The 21,454-nt window shown below is 43.6% G+C and overlaps 2 protein-coding genes across 4 annotated transcripts; one reads left to right on the top strand and one right to left on the bottom strand.

Annotated features, from left to right (window-relative positions):
- Nucleotides 1-1,800: 1,800 nt before the first annotated feature.
- tnnc1a (troponin C type 1a (slow)) lies at nucleotides 1,801-19,919 on the bottom strand. 3 transcript variants are annotated; one of them, XR_003933684.1, is made up of 8 exons: nucleotides 19,580-19,603; nucleotides 18,355-18,385; nucleotides 18,117-18,263; nucleotides 17,795-17,909; nucleotides 17,167-17,303; nucleotides 16,565-16,973; nucleotides 12,071-12,073; nucleotides 1,801-1,816 (listed from the first exon to the last, which is right to left on the bottom strand). XR_003933684.1 is itself a non-coding variant. In XM_030118207.1 (6 exons), exons 1-6 carry the CDS (start codon nucleotides 19,601-19,603, stop codon nucleotides 16,942-16,944), a joined length of 486 nt encoding a protein of 161 aa, XP_029974067.1. In that variant the 5' UTR covers nucleotides 19,604-19,919; the 3' UTR covers nucleotides 16,287-16,941. The 3 variants fall into 3 exon arrangements, 1 of the variants encoding a protein (XP_029974067.1); XR_003933683.1 differs by lacking the exons at nucleotides 1,801-1,816; nucleotides 12,071-12,073 and adding an exon at nucleotides 4,701-4,705; XM_030118207.1 differs by lacking the exons at nucleotides 1,801-1,816; nucleotides 12,071-12,073 and having other exon boundaries at nucleotides 16,287-16,973; nucleotides 19,580-19,919.
- LOC115407740 (dual specificity protein phosphatase 7-like) lies at nucleotides 2,654-6,461 on the top strand. The gene is made up of 3 exons (XM_030118206.1): nucleotides 2,654-3,386; nucleotides 4,037-4,465; nucleotides 5,786-6,461. Exons 1-3 carry the CDS (start codon nucleotides 3,014-3,016, stop codon nucleotides 6,094-6,096), a joined length of 1,113 nt encoding a protein of 370 aa, XP_029974066.1. The 5' UTR covers nucleotides 2,654-3,013; the 3' UTR covers nucleotides 6,097-6,461.
- Nucleotides 19,920-21,454: the final 1,535 nt, after the last annotated feature.

The raw sequence follows: 21,454 nt of genomic DNA, 5'->3' as shown, positions 1-21,454 counted from the left end.
AGCTATTTTTACATTTATTTTGATTTATTTTATAGACCTCAGTGTCATTTTGAAATTGAAACAAGCTTCTTTTCATGAATAAATAAAACCCTGCTGTAAATTCATTAAGATGCATGACAGGCTGTTGTGTTATTTGGCAGTATTTGCTCCTTTCTGCATTGTTTTACCTCATTATCATACATTACCCACCTGTCGTTTGCAAATGCAGCCGCGTTAATTCCTTAATACAAAGAGTTTGATGGCAGATAAATTCACTTCTTCACCCTCTGGAGGAGAATTAAATGAAGCAGCTTATGTGTGACCATGTGAGGGGCCACAGCGTGTGCACATGTGTGCATCTCTTTTGTCCTGTTTTTTCTCTCTCCTGAAACCATGTGCAAGTTTCTTTTGCAGGCAGGTACTGAAATGGTGGTGCAGAGTAGTGTGGCAATGATACGGGGCTGATCAGTTTATAGCTGCAAGCGTGTGTGTGTGTGTGTGTGTGTGTGTGTGTGTGTGTGTGTGTGTGTGTGTGTGTGTGTGTGTATGTGTGTGTGTGTGTGTGTGTGTGTGTGTGTGTGTGTGTGTGTGTGTGTGTGTGTGTGTGTGTGTGTGTGTGTATGTGTGTGTACACAGGTTTAGCTCCATTCCTCATTCTGTGTTAATCCCGATGCCCTGCACATCTGTGTCTCCCCCACTCACGTGTGCAGACAGATGAGCTGCATGGCTGGATTCCCACTGCACGCATCTCTCTCTCTCTCACTCTCTCCCTCTCGCTCTCCATCTCTCTCTCTCTCTCATTTCCCTTTATTCACCATTCCTCCGGATTATTACACACATCAGTAACATACTATGGGAATGCTGTTTTCACATTCTAAGAAAAGACACTCAATTTCCTTGTGCAGCCACCATGCAGGAGAGTTGTGGAGGAAACGCAGAGGGTTGGAGGGCTTGTTTTTACACTTCACCACAGAAATAAAATGAAAATTGAGGAAGAGAGCAGTTTCAGGGGTGTGTCAAATCTGATTAAGAACCTTATCATGATCAAAGATAGCATACTTCCGCAGTGAAGTATTTTGCAGCAAGTGAAAGAAGGAAGAGAGTGGTTTCCATCATCTGGATTCAGTTCATCTGTGCTTCGGTGTGCATGTTTGTGGTTTTCGAGTAAATATATTACATATGTGATCTTGTTTGATGGACCAAGACGTGCACCAGGGTTTTTCCACAAACACACGTTCAAAGGTAGCAGGTGGCGTTATTTTAAACTATAGTGATGAAGCCCATACTCGTTGAGAAAAGCAGTAAAGAGAGTATGTGTTTTAAAGAAGGGAGAAATTTCTAACAATTTTGGAATAATCTTACATGATTATGAGAATTATACAAATAATAGTTGTATGACTTTTCACTTCCCATGAATGTTCTTCAGTGTTTTTATTTCATCTTCAAGTCTGATTAATAAGTTGCTTTCTTGGGCAATTATTACATGAATTTTAATATAATTGTTAATAATTCTGTTCATAAACAGAATGAGTGTTTACCAACAGTTTTACAAATGCATTATTTACTGTATATTATTAGCACAAGAATGACTGACAGTGGGAAATGAGCAGGACAGGTCAGTGCTCCACCTCACGGCAACCAGAGCAACAGGCATCCACACATATTCACAGAAACAGACCATTTAAAGACAATAACTTTAAGTTCATGTTCTGGGACTGTGAGAGGAAACATGTTAAAGTCGATCACAAAGTCTCAATGAAAGATTCTTAGAATTCTGAATTGTGGCTGGTGGGGTAGATGTTGGTGGAGATAGGCTTTCTGACACACACACACACACCTTACGTCACTCTGGTGTTGAAGATGCAATACCTGATTCTAGGCATATGTCCATGCATGCATAAGAATGGATAAATCTGACTTATATGTAAAGTTTAAAAAAAGGCTGTATAAGTGTAATACACTTGCTATTTATTCTGATATAAAAGTTGCACAAAGTCTTTTGCAGGTGACCTGAACCTGAGTTTTCTCACAAAGGCATCGAGCACCTGCTGCTGCCGCTGCTATTGGTGTTTGCATGAATATGAATATAAATATGTGACTGTAATTAAAGGGTCATGAGACCGCTGTATTGGTGAAAATGCTCAAAATGAGTGAAGTACACTCAAAATATACAAAGTCTTTAAATGTTAAGGATGGGGTTCGGGTTAGTTATTTAGACCAAGGCCGTTCATGCAGGATTGTCTGGGTGTCCATGGCTGAAAATGAAAGCAAAAAAAAAAAAAAAGTGTACATGATACATGCAAAATTAGAGATTTTATTATAATTTGAAGGAGGAACCTTTTTTTTTACCTAAAATATTAGATTCATGCATGTGGGTGTACTTTTACCCTGTTGAAAGATTATCAGACAGAAAAGAATCAAAACTTTTCCCAGAGCATGAACGTGAGGTTTTCAAGCCAACTCACAGAATTTATTTATTTATTTATTTATTTATTTACTTATTTATTTATTTATCTGTCTATTTTCAGGTGGAGAAATAAATGCGCACCCCTGGTTTTAGAGGTCAAACTTTCAGTGACATCTCTGCTATGACTTTAAATTGCTCAGATCAAACTCCTCCCTCTTGAGTTGCTCTGCTGTCAAGTAAAAAAAAAAAAAAAAAACTCCCATGCATCGGAATGGCAAAAGGAGAATGCGCATGGAGGACCCTGGTACGATGTGGAGCTGCTGAAGTTGATCAGCGGCTTATTGACTCCCAGTTTAAGCGCGTATCCGGCGAATCTGAGAGTAAATAGGTCTGCGTTAAGTCTCTTCTTCGGCGGGGCAGCTCTCTCGCTGACTGATGGAAGTAGAGAGGAGGAAAAAGGGGAAATCTCTTCGCTCGGGCAGAAGCGCCATGCACTGGCGGGGCAACGTCTGAGGCTCGAGCTCCTGCTTCTTCCCTTCCTTCCTTCTCTGAAATGTAGCTCGTCGCCTCACGATGGACCGTGCAGTCAGTGTTCGCGCGCGCCTGTAGTATGCTATCGAGTCCGATATGTCTGATGTGACGCCGAGCAAAAGCGTGGAATGGCTGCAAGTGGAGTTGGAGTCCGGAGGAGGCACTTCTCTGCTCCTGCTGGACTGCCGTCCGCACGAGCTCTACGAGTCGTCCCACATCGAGACCGCCATCAACCTGGCCATCCCGGGGCTCATGCTCCGCAGGTTCAAGAAGGGCAACATACCCATCCGGACCATCATCCCCAACCACGAGGACAAGGAGAAGTTCGTCCGGAGGTGCAAGACGGACACGGTGGTCCTGTACGACGAGTGCACGGTGGACTGGCAGGACAGCGGCGCGCCCGCCTCCGTCCTGGGTTTACTTCTCCAAAAACTCTGGGAGGACGGCTGCAAGGCCTTTTACCTGGAAGGTAAATGCTCCGCTTTCTTGTCTGGGTAAATTGTTTAAGGGGTTATCAACTGTTGGGAACACCTGGTGCCACCTCTGGCACGTTTGGAGTTAAACTACTTTTTGCGCGCAGTTTATTCTAATCATCTGAGAATTCACCTCCTTTAAAACATTTTATTTTTTATAGAAAATAGTCTGTATGAATCGGTTAAATGAATCGGTTAAATTTGACAGCACGTTTCCGCACTCCCACACAACTTTTAAGTGTGAAACCAAAAGTGTAAAGGTGTCTTTTTGTTGTTATTGTGCTGAAGAAACGCGGAGGCTTCCTGCGCTCTGACGCGCTTCCTGTCCATTGTGGGTTTTGCGGGTTTGAACGCCGCTCAAAAAGTTTGTGTGTCACTTACTTCTGAGTTTCTCAATTAAAATTCCAAAATGGCTGCACCGTGTTTTGCTCCAGCAGGAACAGGCATGCATTTCATGAATGGAGGAGGAGGAGGAGAAAGAGGAGGAGGAGGAGGAGGAGGAGGAGGGAGGGGGTCTTTACAGTCCAGCTTTATCACCCCACACAGTGTTTTCCATTGGAGATATGACTGAAATTATGAATGTTATGTTCTGAAAAACAACCTGAAGGTGTGAATGTGACTCAGTTGTGCCTTGGCTGTCATCCAGGTGGGTTTGTGAAGTTCCACACGGAGTACCCCGAGCACTGTGAAACCCTCCTGGACAGCTCCTGTCCCAGCTCCTCTCCCCCGACGTCGGTCCTGGGCTTCGGGAATCTCCGGATCAGCTCAGATTGTTCCGACGGCGAGTCGGACCGAGAGCCCGGCAGCGCCACGGAGTCGGAGGAGAGCCCCATCCCCAGCAATCAGCCCGCCTTCCCCGTCCAGATCCTTCCGTACCTTTACCTCGGCTGCGCCAAAGACTCCACCAACCTGGATGTGCTGGGCCAGTACAACATCAAGTACATCCTGAACGTCACGCCCAACCTCCCCAACATGTTCGAGCACGACGGGCACTTCAGGTACAAGCAGATACCAATTTCGGACCACTGGAGTCAGAATCTATCGCAGTTCTTCCCAGAGGCAATATCATTTATCGGTAAGTCAAGCGCCGGCTTTGTTTGTGTGGACTGGCTTATTGAATGAACTATTTTCAGCATTAGTTTGATTGGAGATGATCAATAGGCTGGTGCACGGGGTTGCGTGGGCGTTTGTCGGGAGGTTGCTGTCAGTAGTTGGAGACTAAATACACCGCACTGCTTTCATGAGCGCCACACCACAACAACCTTGAAAGTGAGCACATCTTTCTCTTTGTTCTCGGCAGCGCCGAGAACACCCTCTGTTTTTCAGTTTTAGCTTTTGATTTGGTGCGTTCTCACCACGACTGCACCTGAAGCCACAGCTCCCCCCACCCCCCTGTCCCCCTTGTTTATTCATGGCGGGTGCGAGATGCTGCGTTACGGCGAACTGGTTTCTAAAGAGGCTGGGAGTCAGAATGAGGAAGGAAGACTTGTATCCTCTCTGGGATCGCGTTTGATTCCGGCCCTGGCGAGTTCTGCGTGGAGCCGTGTGGCTGACAGTTGTTTGTTAACATCTGTCAGGAGCAGAGGGTTCAGTGGGATGTCGACTCGCTTGAATGGATTGTTAAAAGCAGAACTGAACTTGAAGACGTGACATCTGGGGTTCTTCTGTCAACTAGGAATGCGAATCACTCAGAAATAAAAAGTTGAACGTTGGTTAAAGATGTTTGATGAATAGATTCACTTTAATGATCTCAATGTGGGAATTTCTGGTGTTGTTTCAGCATAATAAAGCAGAAAACATACAGAATAAGAATAAGTACTATTATGACAAGCAATAAGAATGATTATGGGGAAATAATCTGCAGATGTCATTAATAATGTAGGAGTAAACATTAGTGCTGCACAATCTATTGTAAATTTGTTATTGTGATTTAAATATTGCTGTGAATTCTCTTTCCATGCACTGTGTGATCATGAAAATTCAAAATCATAGAGTTAATTGAAGAAAAAAAAAGTTCAGCGAAATAATTTTTTAAAAGTCTTTGAATGAAATTAAGGATTATTTCCATTTTTCTGGCCACAGAGGAGAACCCAGGAACACAGAAATCAAGAAAAGTGCCCAACAATGTGTGGAAAAGTTAACAAACCACTGATTCAGAACTGCAGACATGTGAACTGGTGTAAATTAAGACCAAGAGAAAGAGCACTGTTACTGTCGGACGGATGAGATGTTATTATAATGAATTCTTTGTATTTATTGAAGCATTCATTCATTCCAGCCTTCATAAACATTAGATTTCTATTCACTGGCGCTGATTGAAGTGAGTGACGGTGATGTTGTTGTATTGAGTTGACTTTTTCATCCCCCCCCCCCCCCCCCCCCCCCCCGCTTACAGACGAGGCCCGATCGAAGCAGTGCGGCATCCTGGTCCACTGCCTGGCCGGCATCAGCCGCTCCGTCACCGTCACCGTGGCCTACCTGATGCAGAGGCTCAACCTCTCCCTGAACGACGCCTACGACTTCGTCAAGAGGAAGAAGTCCAACATTTCACCCAACTTCAACTTCATGGGCCAGCTCCTGGACTTCGAGAGGACTCTGGGGCTGCACAGTCCCTGTGACAACCGCTCGACCAGCGAGGAGCAGCTCTTCTTCACCACGCCAACCAATCACAACGTCTTTCAGCTGGACACGCTGGAGTCCACATGAGGGTCCGTTGGACAGCTTTCCCTTTTGTCTCTGAGGTTTTTTTTTTTTTTTTCCCCCTGAACCTGTCGGGCGTCTGACGAGCCGACACAAGCGGCGAGTCGGTTACAGTATTCTGCACCCAAAGGAACAGCAGCCGTCTGCAGAGAACTGCCAGATCGCTTGGCGATGCCTTAACGTCTAACACGCCACGCGTTTCGCTATCCAGCCACACATGGCATTAACCAGTGCTCATGTACAGCCACGATAACTGAACATTTCATAACTTTTCTATTAAACCCGTCGTTTGACTGTTACTTGCTCTTCACCAGCTGTAGAACGGACGTTTTAATTTTTTGTACCGGTTTGTGAGCGTTGCCTTGATGGTCTGAAACGAGCCTGTGGCCAATCAGAATGTGTTCTGGGGACCAATCCGAAATGTTTTGTTGGCACTCTTAGCCGAGGGAAATAAGCTACTACGGCAAACCGACAGTGAAAAATGACCAGACGCATAAAGGGACTTTTGTTGTGCTTTCACATCGGGTCAGTGTATCTAATAAAAACAACATCAAGTGGACAATACACCATATATATATATATATATTTTAGCTGTGATGTTTTCCTGCAAAATATCAAAGCTTCAATGTATGTCTTCACGGAGTGTGTATTGTGTTGCTGATAGCTGCGTCACTGCTATGTGGTTACGTTCTACCGAGGATGTGGTTTTGTAACCTTTGGTTCATGTTGCCTGTTGTTATTGTTCTTGCGAGGCCTTGACTGTATCTCAACATGGAGCTGAAGCTCCTGTCGGTGTAACGTACAGGACCGGCTTCGGTCACAGTGGATTGTCCACCTTATTATTATTATTATTTTAATTTTTTTTTTACTCCGTCAGTCTTCAGTCTGCAGCTACTCCTTCTGTGGCACTTCTGTCATGTTACTGGAACCGTGATGTGTAATTAGCTGTTCTCTATTGCCAGTCTCATCTCAGAACAAACGAGTGAATTTGATGTATGAGAGGAGATGAAAGGAAGTTAGTGTGACTAATGTGTTCTTACCTCACAGAGAGACACTTTCAGGGATTTTTATACAAGGCATCTGTATCTCATCATGGCCTCTTAAAGTGCACCCAAGGGCTGCTTTGTTTGGGATGTTTATAAAGATGTACATAAGATGTGGTTGCTATGGGGGACATTTTCTGAAAATCACGAAGGACATGAAAGTGACCCTATTTGGACCCTTATGTAAAGTGTATGTAAAGCTCAATGTCCAAGACATTCTGTACAAGTTTATACAACAAATATATTGTATATTTTTACTTGAGCATCGTGTGTTTGTCTTTGTTTGGATTTTTTTTGTCGTCGGACGAAAACAAAAGTGGCTACGCGGTTGAGTCAGGATCTAGACTTTCTCACAGCGCTGAAAGTCGTCGTTCTGGGCCGCCTTCGCCCCGAGGCCGTGGGCGTGGCCAGATGTCTGTTTTCTGTCCACTCTGATGCCTGACTTCCTATCTCCCACAGGCTTTCTGACACAAAAGACAAGTGACAGGGCCAGATCTGTCAATACCGCAGCGCGGGCACACCCACCAGCAGTCACTCACACGGCGCTCAGAGGAAGAGGAAGATGACACAGCATGTACTCCGCCACACATGCGAGACTTCCGACAGCTCTGCTCTGCACCTCGAGGAGATCTAAAATCTAATAACACGTGTTACACAATCGCTCTGCAAACAGGTTTCTGTGTGGATAAGTGCCTATCTTTTTTCTTTATTGCCGTTTTAATGTCAGTCAGGGACGCAATATCCTGTAAATTCATTTAGTTCTTTAAAAAATAAGAAAAGGAGAGTTTCATAACATGTTCACAGCATGAAGCCATTGATAGAGGAAATTTAGCTCTGTTGTAATTTTGCTTCACTCAATTTAAAAAATGTTCCTGTAACTTTATTACACACATTGTCAGGAGTGAAACCCTTATTGGGTCAGAACAGGCTCAAATAATAGTTATAAAGATTTGTTTTCTACAGTTCGAGTGTGAATAAGGGAACATTTAACTTTTACAAAAATCCATAATTGCATTGTATTATTTTTTTTCTCCAAACTAATGAAGCAGATATCTTTGTCTTCTCAGAAATCCTGGTTTCTGTAGCCTTTACCTTGTAACTTTTCACAAAGTCACCTTCGTGGTGTCGCTTTAAAGTTAATGCAGTTTTGCCACGAGCACTTTCTCTTCTGTTTCACTGCAGCTCGTTCTGGATCTTAATCTTCTGTTGGATCCTCTACTCTCTCTTATTCTTACATCTTGTAAAGCTGCGAAGAAGCTGGTACCCATTAAAAATAAATAAATCCTGCACAGAGCACACAGTCGAACTCTGGTCCTCTTGCTGTGAGGCATGAGAGCTGATCGCTGCAGCACCATGCCACCTCTGTCGAGTTCATTCAGTTCTCTGATTCATCTTCAAATGATAACTTTTGCTCGTCCCTTCAGAAGAAGTGCTTTGAAGGAGTCGTCTCGTGGTTTTTTTCTGACACTTCCCCCCCTCACATGTGCGTCGAGCCAATAGCAACACCTTTCAATGCGGGGCAGCCAGGTTCAACTCCAGCTCTCTGTGTTTTCTCAGCTTGGTGTTTTATTCCAGCTCCCTGAGAACTCAGTGGGTTTGGTGTAGTTTCTACCTTGTCAGGGAGATTTATTTATATGTTCCTCGCCAGATGACAGAAAGATGATGCAGTGGATTCCCTCCGCAGAACAAATTATCTCATGAAAGGAAGCCAAGCTTTCCCTGAAAAACCCAGAAAAAAAAAAAAATGGTGGGGGCGATGTTCTGCAGTTGATCTGCGTAGCAGTTCGTGCTCCAATAACTGTCAATCTGCGGGATTGATTGACTTTAACACTGAATTAAAGCCGTTGTTGCTCCAGCTTTGAGGCTGAAAGGAAAAAAAAAATAAAACTTCAACCTTCAACCTCTCAGAGCAGCAGTGCGGTGCGTGTAGGGACTTGCCTAGCAACACCTTGCAGTTGTGATAATAAAAGCTGTTGAATGATGGGTTTTCCAGCATGACTGAACCTGGCAGGCCACATACCTGCAGGGTAAACCTATGATTAGGTCTGAAAAGACACCCACGATAAGACAAAGGCAATCGGTGGCTGCAACGCATGAAAGATAGCAGCGTTGTGCCTGCAGGATGATGGAGTGAGCGCCATTAATCACAACGGGCTTATCTGCGACTGGCACTGCACAGTTACAGTAGATCTGCACTGCTGTTCGAGTTCAGTGAATAATTATTTATACAAACCATCACGTGGCAGTTTTCATTGTTATGTATGGTGGAACAGCTTCTTAAACACATAAGTCATGGAAAGATATGATTATTTTGTGGGATTCCTGAACAACTATCCTTCAAGCGCTTTTTGGGATATTATTATTATTATTATTATTGTGTGCTGAATATTCTCAGCCGAGAGTTAAAAATAGTCTTTTGCATTCCGTGATTACAAGTCATGTTGTGTTCCACTGCCAGCTTCAAAGCAAGGTGTGAGGTCTGAGCTGCCTTTGTTTCCTCCCGCTGCAAAGATCCTCCAGAAAATCAGTCAGAATCTCACGCCTGCTCACGCTCACCTTACCGGGAAGAGCAACATAACTTTTAAAACCGGTCCTTTGATGAAGAAAATCATAAATTTCCTCATCAAAGGTGTTTTATGTTTTTTCTTTTTTTTTTTAAAGAGGAAAAGGATGTCTCACTGTGGGTGATCTTTTCCTTGCTTTTGTTTTTTCTTTTTAGCTGTCACAATATATTTTGTGTGACAGATAAGTGCAGTATTTTTGTCCTGTTATGAAGGGAAGCAGAGGCTAACGTAGTGCTTACTCAGCAGCCGCTGCTGGGGAAGCAGATGTGCAAAAGACTGGGTTTTAGCTCGGTCAGGGTGGGAGTGGAGGTGTTAGGTGTGTGAGTGTGTGTATGTGTGTGTGTGTGTGTGTGTGTGTGTGCGAGCGCTGAGCAGAAGCCAGTCAGAGCTGGTTCACACCTGCTGTGGTTATAGGAGCATACTTAACATACTGCATGACTGACAATAATTTCACAGCTGCTTCTGCTTCTGATGCACAACAACAGGAATAGCTCATTTATTCCATCTGCCCTCACTCACTGCGACTCTATAGGATCAATTCACTCCACTATTTCCATAAAATATTACTTTTGACAGCTTCTGGGTTTCTGGAAAGGTCACTATTATCCTATTAATGTTTGGCCGTCCTGCTGTAAAAGCCATTCTCATCTGAATGACTGCCATCTTTACAGCAGGGATTTTTTTCTTTCTTTCTTTTTTTTTTTTTTTTTTTTTTTTTTTTACTCCCTGTGGTCTCACTTTGTTTGTGTACAGCAGATGTTCGGGGCCAGGGACAATAATCCTAATCTCAGCATTTGGCCGAACGCTGCCGCTGACATCATGACAGCTGAGCATTGCTGTGCCCTAGAAAGGCAGAGGGGGCGAATGCAGAGGTGCGTTTTCACATTTAGATAAAGCTTTTGGGGGGTTTAATCCAAATATGATATTTACATCAGTCATATCACACAAATAAGCTGTTCTGTGTCTTTATACTTTCTTTTTCTTTTATACTTTTCTCCCATCCTGTTGACAGCAGACAACTGCACACACTCATATTTACACTTATTTTAGAGTCACCGATTAAATTCTCACATATTTTTTCAGAGTTGTGGAAGAAGCAGACAAAAAAACAGTAGAGAGAACATGTTTTAATCAGTAATTGATTAATTTAGTGCCGGGTAGAGTCACTTACTCTAGTTTTTGTTGAAAATGACATTAAACGTTGAATCACACCATCAGTCATATGAACATGAACATTGTGAATTATTGTTGGTCTGCTCACAGCTTTCCTGGAAAATGGAAATACCCATGACTGCACGGACTGATGGTGCCATGTGTAACTGTATAGGAATGTAATTTCATCTCTAGCTTTTGGGGGATTGCCACCAACAGTTTCTCATACCCCTTGAATCACGCTGAGGCCATTGGAAACGCTCCGTACTTCCCCAGATTTATGAAGGAATGAGTGTTGATACAAAGTCAGTCCAGTTCTCATGAGCGCAGAGAGGAAGGAGCAACCCGAAGGCGGAGCAACACCAAACGGTGCTGTGCTTCACAACATTATAAAATTAAGTTTTTGCAGCCCATCAACAAAAAAAAAAAAACACTTGAAATTCACTCTACCCGCACTGTGTCGTCGCCACTGCAGATATCTGCGGTTATGAGTTCGACTTTCTAGCAGGAAGTAGGTTTCATATCTCACTGGGAAGCTCCGGCAGATATACTATCGTTTCAAAACATCCCTCATAACCCCTTGCTAAGTCAGTCTTGTGAAACATCAATCTTTTCTGAAAGACGTGTATGTTTCCCCCGAGGAGGAAGCAAAGTGTGAGTTTTGGCAAAGACAATACTGGGTCATGTGTAAAGCAGAGCCACATGGAATCCTAGTGGCAGACTGCGGCAGCCATCTGTTAATACCAGAAGTCTCCGCTTTCAAGGCCAATTCCACCATCCGGTGATGTACAGTAGCCTGCTCTCCACCAAGCACCAGAACAAAGTGAGAGTTGTCTGCAGTTTAATCTGCGGCGAAGTGAATGAAGAGGAAGTCTTCCCCGTGTCCCGTTTGACCCGACGCAGAGGAAGAGTCATCCGTCGATCATGTGTTCCCCGTCGGGAACTGCGGAGGAGGGAGGCCGTGCCGGGAACCGTTCTGCCGGTATGCTGTTCACACAAGGCCATATGTTGCTCACAGGCATGAAACGATGAGTGAGCCAGGAGGTATTCTTGTGTTTGGGGATGTTTCTACGTCAGAGGGAGTTGAAGCGGTGATGGCATGGCTGTACAGCGAGCAGGAATCTCCCAGAGCCACTTAAAAACAAATTAATTATGTGTTTTTATTCTCTATAAGTATTATGCAAGTAGTCAAATGGTCTACTATTGCCATGAATAGTTAACGCTCTGAGATCTTTATGAGAGCTTTATGTTTATGTGTAACTTTTCGGATTAACAGTATGAACATTTCATCAGCTTAATAAAGAAATACACTAAGGAAGAGACAGTCAGACACATTTACAGCAACAACTTGTACAGCAGGTGAAACTGTTTGTTTTCATTCATCGACTGGCTCTGATGTGTGAAATACAGTTTCCTAATATTGCGGAGCTGACAGGAGGCCGCACCTTAGCTGCCATCGCCCTGAGGCTGAGGAACAACTTTGCCCTTTGATATCGTGTGAGCTTTTTACTGTAAAAGCTGTTTTTACTTCCTTATATATCGCCCATGTTTTTTTTTCAAAATCTTTTCTAGTTTGCTTTAACTTTGTTTTATTTGTACTGCCTGTATCTTTTATCTATTTTATGTTAATGCATAAACTTTTACATTTTATTTATACTTTTTTACATTCTTATTTATTCTTTTGTTTTTCTCAAGATCCTCTGATAACGTTTTACATTTACTAGCATCAGGAAATGCAGCATTTAAACCTCACAGATAAATCATGTCATGATCAATCAAACCTAAGAAAAGCCCCTCAGTCCCTCATTTCCCAATTGAAAAAGAAAGAAATGAGATTGAAGAGTTTCCACATACGGTTGTATTTAAATTGGAGAGAAAGTCCGCACTGAAAAAACATACAAAGAAAGAAATGCCCGGCAGCTTGGTATGAGGCAACAATGAAAACCACAATGAAATTGTTCTTCTCTTCAATTCAGTTCAATTCAGCTTTATTTATATAGTGCCGAATACAACATCGTCTGTTTTAGTTCTGTTGTTCATCGTCATGGAAAGTTTTCTTGTCTGTTCTTTCTGTAAAGTACTATGAAATTTAACCGCTACACATTTCTAATCCTCTATCTTTCTCTGTTGAGTGTCCTCCTCTTTGTAGCTTTTTTAATCTGTGAAGTATTTTATATTTTTTGGATTTCATTTAAACATATTGCGCTGAATAGTCCCTCCACCGTTTTATATGCACAGCTCCAACTTTCCATTTATAAAGTGGTAAAAATAGATAACCCCCTCAGTGGTGCATTAAAACACAACAATTGCTGTTATTCAACTGAATCAATGAATAGTTAGTGTGGAATTCGAGTTTTCTGTCTTGCCGTCTTGCAGTTCTATGGGCCATTATCGCCGGGGCTGTCCAGAAACAGTACTTCAGTGTTCTCGGCAGCAGAAGTGGGATGGAGCGTCATGATACAATATTCTGCCTGTTCCAGTTTGATTTGCAGTCCTTCCACTCTCTCTTTGTTTAAAGTGTTCCACTTCCTTATTGTGTATTTATGGGAACAAAAACAACCTACAGTTTGCTCTCCTAAAACAGACAATCATCCAAAATTCATGTTTTTATTACCAGCAGGTACTGTTTATGGTGAATCTATGAGTCCAGTTTAATTCTACAAGAGTGAACGCTGCTTGCAGAAGATGAAAAATTACAAACATTCCAAGACAAACGTGATGCCACAGAGCATTAAACACAAGAAATGAGTACCTGAGTAGGGAGATGAGATGAGAAGTTTCTGAAGTTTGAATTGCTGTATTTGCTATTGGGCAACGTTCAGGGACATGTGATGTTAAGAAGCAAGAAAAACAGGAATCCTCTCAACCCAGAAGCCGGCTGGCTTCAAACGAGGTCGGTGAGTGTGTGTGTGTGTGTGTGTGTGTGTGTGTGTGTGTGTGTGTGTGTGTGTGTGTGTGTGTGTGTGTGTGTGTGTGTGTGTGTGTGGGAGGAAGAAGATGGTACAGGCAGTTAGCGCCTTCCTGTCAGGGGTAGTCCTCACTCTTCCAGGGATTTTCTACATTTATAAATCATACTGTGCCGGAGGGAAAGTTGTTTTAAAAAAAATAAAATATTAGAGAGCTGGTGCAGCTTCGTAACACAGTTTGGGGAAGATTTCACGGTGGATCTGAGCTCTTATATAATCTAATGATTTGAGTAGTTAATTTATAAATCAATAACAGAGTAGGGCAGTGTGTTTCACTATATAGAGCCGTACGTCAGCGTGTGTCAGGCCCTGCTTGACAGCCCTATAACCCACTTCCTCTCCATGCTGGTACAATAAATCTGAATGAAGTCAGTTATATAATGTTGACAGTTTTCCATTACCTATGCAAATCCCCTCTGTTTCAGCCACTGTCACTGTCCACTGTCACACGGGGACGATGCTGTGGAAAATGTGGCGATGGGGCTTGTCCTTGATTTTTACACCACCAAAGGTGTGCGTGTGTGTGTGTGTCTGTGTGTGTGTGTGATTAACTCAGGCATGAGTCATCAGGCCTGTCTTATGTAACTGCATCACTTCTCCACCCTGCTGGCTGCGAGTGCGCCACACCCCAGATTCATTCACACTGCTGCCCAGCCTCCCATTGATGGCGGAGCGAGCACTACTGATCCTGTTCCACGCTGCAGACGTCAGCGTATAAATAACTCGCATAGCGAAGCTGTCCAATCTGTGCGATTAAAAGAAGCGGCTCCTCAGATTTCAGCATGGCATCTTCTCGCAGCCTGCGATCTCTGATAGTTGATGTGGTATTTTGTGCAGCGGCCGTTGCAGCCGGACTGGAGATCTGTCTGTCAGATGTGACGACGACTGCTGAGGCCTGTCTCAGAGAGGGACAGAGAGGAGCTAACAGGGACTCCGAGGGAGGCAGAATGACACTGAGGGAGGTGGGAAGGCCACTGACCCCACAGCTGATCCCACGTCACATCTTTAAATTATTGATCAGTTTTGAAATGATCACAAACCACGTGGTAAAAATGCTAAATTAACAGTAAATATCAGAATAAAACACAACCACACCTTTTACTTAGTGTCTACTAAAGTAATTCAATAATTTCAATTGTTTTCTTTTTTTTAACATAATCTTAGTTATTGAAGCCAATCATAATATATATAATACAGTATTTCTGTCTTGTTTGTGGCCTTACTGCGTCTATATAAGCCTTCTCTTTGGCTGATCATTGTGACCTTTCTTTGGAAAAAGTCTTGCTTTAAACTCTCATCTCCAGCTTGCAGTCACTGAGTCAAGCAGACAGACAGGAGTGTGTTTTCCTGGCGACATCATGTGGCCACAGAGCTCACTGCATGTCTCCTGTGGAACTGAAAGACCCACACACGTTTGTGAGAGGGTTTTTTTCTTTCTTTCTATCTTTCTTCTTTTTTTGGAGGGCGGAGTGAAGAATTTCTGTGAATGCGATGTTTGAAATCTATTATCCTTCGACAAAAAGGCTGAAAGTAGTTCATCTAAATTTAAAATCCTGCTGGTGTGGAATTAATCACTCTGCTCTCACAATCCGGGTATTTCGGTGGGATATGATTCATGTCAGAATTAAAGCCGCATTAACAATAGATCTGTTGTCTCTTTGTAGTCAAACAGCATTCTTTATATGGACAAAGGTATCTGATTGTCAACTGTTGCCAGTCCATCCAGATCCCCTAACATGGGCACTAACATGATTAGACATAAATAGCTCGTGTCTCAATAGACTGTGTAACTAGATACCTTCACCACAACCACTCAAATACTCCACATGCCACAGATAGGAGTCACTATAGAATACAATTTGCACAGATGGGTCAAAAATCTGGAGTCGACCGCTCGGTTTCGGACCAGCGTGTCTCGTTTCGACATGGAAACAGCAACATTTTAGGCCTGCTTTGCTTCTTCATTTGCTCGTGGAACAGCAGTGAAGGGCGGAGAGGCAAAAAAAATGAGTGTGTAGAATAATAGTTGTTTGTTAAAACTATTTACCAGCTATGAAAGTGTCTTGACTCCAGGCTGGAATTACGTCACAGTCGGACTTATCAAGCAAGGCAAATAAGAAGGGTGCAAGCTATGTTCTTAAAGTCCATCCATCCATCCTCTACAGCGCTTCATCCAACTAATGGGGCAGGAGAAGATACCAGCTGACCGTGGCCGAGGGCAGGGTACACCCTCAACAGGCCAGCCGAGAGAGAGAGAGAGAGAGAGACGAGCTCTGAGCAACTTAGAGTCACCAATTACCTTCAATTGCATATTTTCTGAACTGGAATATCCAGAGAACACTCAGACACACGTGGGAGAACATGGAAACAGTGCGGCCTCCCTCCAACAGAGCTGAAGGCAGGAGGACTGACGACCTCGTTCCTAAAGTGAATCCGGTAATCGAACTGCAAACGGGATCACTGACAGTGAGAGGCGGATGAAACGACTGCTCTGACAAATGCATCTTGTTTATTGCTTGAACTCACATTCCGAGCAGACCGTTCCTGCAGAGACATGCAGACATTCCAGGGACACGCCAGGGGAATAAAAAGTCCTGAGGAAACTTTAGACGGAACAGAAAACGCACACAGAGTGCACATCAATACAAATTCAGACAGCACATCGCCCCAAAAGTATGATTAGTCTAGCAGAAATCGGTGTAAAACTATGTTGACTCAGAAATATGTTCTACCTCGTGCACACAAAGACTTCCTGCCCAGGTAAACAATATCAGTCTCTCAGTAAGAGGATTTGTAAACTGGCTGTGGCACTTCAGAGATAAGATTCAGTCAGAAACCAACAAAGAGTGGGATACTATTTGTCCTCTATATAAAATAGAAGTAAATTTGATACATTTACACAAATTCAGCATCGGTGGGCACCAAACGTTTTCACAAACTGTATTTACAACAATGCAAGAGATGACAGAAAAACACAGGAATATTCAGACGAAGGATTTGATTAAATCTTGCAAAGTTGTCAGGTTCTTTCCATCGGATTGTCTAATTCGGTTTGTGGTCTTCCAGATGGCCGTGGAGCTTCAGAGAAATACAAAAATAACACTCTGGATCTTCTCTTGTTCGGGATTACTCCACTCCCTTCATGAACTCCAAGAATTCTGTGAAATGAAGGAAGTCACAGTGTGTGAATGGCAGCGCCTCCAACAAATTGTTGAAAAGTTAAAAAGTGAGCGGCCTGTCTGGAAAGTATTTGTGCAAACTGAACGATGAATGACGCTTATAGAACCATTTTTTCCCCTACATAACAATTTTCACGTCTCTCTCGTGCTTAAAATAGGTCAATCTTCTCACCATCATAGTCAATTTTGCCGTCATTGTTCTTGTCCCCGTCTTTCATCAGTTCCTCAATGTCATCCTCGGTGATTGCCTCTCCTGTAGATTCCAGCATCATTTTCAGCTCGTCCAAGTCAATGTAACCGTCTGCGTTTCTGCGTGAGCAAAGCAGTAAAGTATATTATTGGTGCCTTGCGAACCCGGAGGAGGCAGCAGGGTAGGTGGCGGGTTCCCTGGGTGACATGTGACTGATCGTATCCAGAATTTAAGCACCGAGGAACCATTAACCGTGAGAGAGAGGAAAAAAAAGTGCGGCAAAGTCTGTCCTTTGATGCTCAGACGAGGTGTCTGGCTTACATGGAGTGGGTGTTTGAAATATTCTGAGCTGTCAAAAAGGATTATGGAGCAAACTACATGCTGTACTCTGCAGAGCTGCTTGGCATTTTGTCAGTACACATAATTGCGCACGTTGAGCATACTTTGCTGGAACCACGCGACGAAAAGCAATTTGATCACCAGACTGCAGCAATTTCTCAGATGATAGCATCCTCTGAGATTCTGCCAGTTAGCTGCCGCTGGTGCATTAATTCTTAAAAGAGGGATAATGGTGGGAAGTAGCAGCAGCGTTTAAAAAAATGAAACTCACTTGTCAAACATTCGGAACAGCTCTGCCAGCTCCTCTTCTGACTTGCCTTTGCTGTCATCCTTCATGCATCTCACCATCATGACCAGGAACTCGTCGAAGTCCACCGTGCCGCTCCCTGCACACAGAGCGCACCCCATCACCGCCACATGCTAACATTTGGCAACGAATTCAGCCGAGCTCGTCTTGTTATTTTAAGTTCTTTTGACATCGGGTTCAGGAGGTTTTCTTTATTGTGTGGTGATAGACGTGCGAGCAATGAAAAGGTCAACGACGACCATTCACTGGGTTTAATGCGCCGCGCCGAGGTCGTGTTTTGATTTACCGTCTTCATCCACCTCATCGATCATCTCCTGCAGCTCCTCTGGTGTGGGGTTCTGACCCAGCATCCTCATCACCTTCCCCAGCTCCTTGGTGCTGATGCAGCCGTCTTCTGCATCTTGCACGAAGATGTCGAAGGCGGCTTTGAACTCTGCAACGGTACACGAGAAAACAACCCTGCTACACCAGAGAAATATCACAAATTTTTTTTTTTTTTAATTTCTTGCATGTAGATTACACACCATTTTTCTGTTCATCTGTCAGCTGCTCAACCTTTAAAAACAGAAAAAGAGAGAACAGTTATTAAATTTTCACATTAAACCACGGTAAAAAAACATTTTACAGAATCTTAAGTTTTTAAAAATCAAGACATTCTCCCTCAAGAAGAATGAAATCGGCATGTGGTCAACATTATCTTTGTCTGTTTTGCTAACTTTTCACTCAATAAAAGTGTGCCACACATGGTTCCACCCCTGACAAAACGCAGAATCTATATATCATGTGTGAGAGCCAGTGAGAGGAGGAGTTAAAAATAAACAGACAGGAGGATCAGGAACCACAGATAAAGCACACAATACACAGCGCTTTAAATTAGCATAGCTGTGGATCTGAACCAACAATGGAACAGTAATCCTGGAAAAGCTACCACGAATGAGAGAGGGAGACAGCTGCTTATGTAAGAGTTATCTTTCGTTGTTCGCTATAAATTAAACATACACACACATATAGACAATCTCACATCCATGCCTTTTTAGAGATGATGTATGAAAAAAAAAACAAAGTATCTAAACAAACGTATGTAATATACACCCCTGTGTGTTTTTACTGACTCGGCGGCGGCGCTGACTGGGGATGTGAATGGATGAGACAGCCGGCTGCCTGTCCTGGCGGTGCTGGACAGATAGCCGCACGGCTCCCAGGCTCACAGATAATGCTGGAATCCAGCCGCGGGGGGTTTATCTAAACCTGAAGCCCCTCTCTGGCACCACAGAGCACCGGACACACAAGCATCTGAGCGACCGGCCAAAATTAGCCATCAGAAGTGGGATCGTTCCATTTGAAGTAATGAATGAAGCGGCGGAGAGCGGACCGGGGCTGTGGCCCGCCGGTGACCTCGTGAGTGGCTCCTGTCACCTCTGATAGGCCGGCGGCGGGGCAACATCCAGAGACGTATATGGTGCTAATTCTCATCTGACATCAGCTGGTGATGGGAGTGATGTGCTGTACAAGCCGCATCAAGACGGATTTGTCAACTGTTCAAGTCATGTCACATGTCAGAAACTGAAGATAGACGTTAAACACAGCGATAACCACACAATCCGATGATGTTTCCTCATACCTTACATGCAAAAGGGAGAACACCGTTATATTATCTTGTTAATAATCTGATTAGTTCTCACAGAGTTTTGTTCAACATCCAGAAACCAGCCACACACTCTCAGCTTCGTGAGCTACAGCAGGACGTACCGCCGCCTTGTAGATGTCGTTCATGTTGGAGGCTTGGTCTGCTGCCTGTCCCGACAGTGAAAGAAAGGAGGAAAGGTACCGTCCAGATCGGGGCAGGACTCTGGCCTCGTCCTGGGAGGGCTTTATAGCCGCAGGCCGGCGGTCCCTCCCTGGGCTGAGCTGCCTCCCCTTTGTTTGTGCCTCATTTTGTGTCCGCAAACGTGTGTCTGTGTATGTGTGTCATTTGGCCAATCTGTCACAATCACCGGGCTCAGATAAAAATGCAGCAGCTCTTAGGGGGCACACTTTGGAATGGAATGAAGTGAGGGGGCACGCATGGCGAGCCCTAATCTCCAGGGAGGGGGGGCTATAGAGACACTCAACATTCCTCTCGACCTGGACCGGCGACTCCAGGGAAGGCTGGACACTCTGACAGTGTCTGTCAGAGTGTGTGTGTGGGGGTGGTGGGGGAGGTACGAGGTAGTCTTCAACCAGCACACCATGGAAGGAGGCAGGAGGAGGAGGAGGAGGAGGTCACTGCTGGTCAAAAACACGCACTCGTACACATGTAGACTTCTATTTTACACCCGGGGGGACATTTAACCTGTTGCGATGCTGAAACACTGGTTTTCCGCCAGAGACGCCTCTGGTAGCAGAGTGCACTAAAACGCGACGCATCGATGGTTTTAGTAAGACGCGTGTTTTACTGCGACAGCACGGAAAAATGTATTGTGAGGAAATGACTGATCTGATGTGACAAGTCTTCCTTTGTGTCCTCAGTCAGGGGAAATCACATGTTGTTATCTGCAGGGAAAAAGACAAAACGAGAAACAAAATTAACGGTTGTGGATGGCAACTGAAGAAAAGACAAGTCAGTCTTCAGGTCTGAGATTTCCATTTTTATGTGCTATCATGCTGGGACCTTTTTTAAAAAAAAAAAAAAAAAAACTTAAGATGGCATATGGCATATTTTCATTAACATTTCTCTCTGCAGGCTGCATCACTGGTTTTCAGGAGAGTCCATAACCGTTCCTGAAAAACCAGACTGTGGATTATCGAGGTACTCCTGGTCCTGAGGGGCCACAGCCCTGCACGTTTTCAACATGGCCCTGCTTTGACACACCTGGATAGGACGAATGTGTCACCATGAAGCTCTACAGAACGTCTGATAACAAGCCACTCACCACAGCGAGGAATTTTAAATCAGGGACACATGGAAGCCGTGCAGGACTGCTGCCCTCCAGCACCACGAGAGCCCACTTCAAGTCCAGAATAACAGGTGAGAGTAAACACAAGCTGGATCACTCTGTACTGAAATGTTGTTGTAGCATTTATCCCTGTCACATCTGAATGAAAACACAACTGCAACAGTTCAGAATCAGTGAAAAAAGCGGAATATATTATCAACACTTAATAAAAATGTAATTCATTCCAATCTTGAAGAACCCAAATTGAAATGAAATTGTTGCCTTCAATTGCATGTGCCTTTCATTAATCTGTAATTTGGGGGTAAGATGTAAGTCTTGACATAAGCAGGTAAAATAATCATGTGACCAAATCAATATTTATTGATATTGATATCTATGCATAGTATGCATAGTATGCATTTTTGGAGCAAAATTATCTTTTTTTATAATTGTTTTTTGGGAGCGCAGCGGAAAATAAATGCGTCTTTTGAAAGACATTTTAGACAAGCATAAAAATCTAAATTTTTGCATTTATTGGTAAATATTTGACTTAAAGTCATTTTTAAACAGCTAACCTTCTTCAAAGGTTCTCACAATTTTTATTTGGATTTGATAAACATTTGTCTGTGCCACATTCTGTCTGAGTGACACAAAATGTTCATGCTAGTAAATATTCAAAACAACACACTTGATATTATGTTTCATAAAT

The sequence above is a fragment of the Salarias fasciatus genome, chromosome 20 (assembly GCF_902148845.1).
Source record: "Salarias fasciatus chromosome 20, fSalaFa1.1, whole genome shotgun sequence".
NCBI lineage: Eukaryota > Metazoa > Chordata > Actinopteri > Blenniiformes > Blenniidae > Salarias > Salarias fasciatus.
The sequence above is the reverse complement of the archived record's forward strand: the minus strand, read 5'-3'. Positions and strand labels throughout refer to the sequence as shown.

Bases quoted from the DNA above. Each gene is read 5' to 3' on its own strand.
- LOC115407740 (XM_030118206.1), top strand. From the start codon at position 3,014: ATGTCTGATGTGACGCCGAGCAAAAGCGTGGAATGGCTGCAAGTGGAG. The intron at 3,387-4,036 runs GTAAATGCTCCG...GCTGTCATCCAG, and splicing joins CAAGGCCTTTTACCTGGAAG to GTGGGTTTGTGAAGTTCCAC. The intron at 4,466-5,785 runs GTAAGTCAAGCG...CCCCGCTTACAG, and splicing joins AGAGGCAATATCATTTATCG to ACGAGGCCCGATCGAAGCAG.
- tnnc1a (XM_030118207.1), bottom strand. From the start codon at position 19,603: ATGAACGACATCTACAAGGCGGCG. The intron at 17,910-18,116 runs GTAAATCAAAAC...CTCTGTGTGCAG, and splicing joins CGATGAGGTGGATGAAGACG to GGAGCGGCACGGTGGACTTC. The intron at 16,974-17,166 runs GTGAGAAGATTG...TTCATTTCACAG, and splicing joins CGGCAAAATTGACTATGATG to AATTCTTGGAGTTCATGAAG.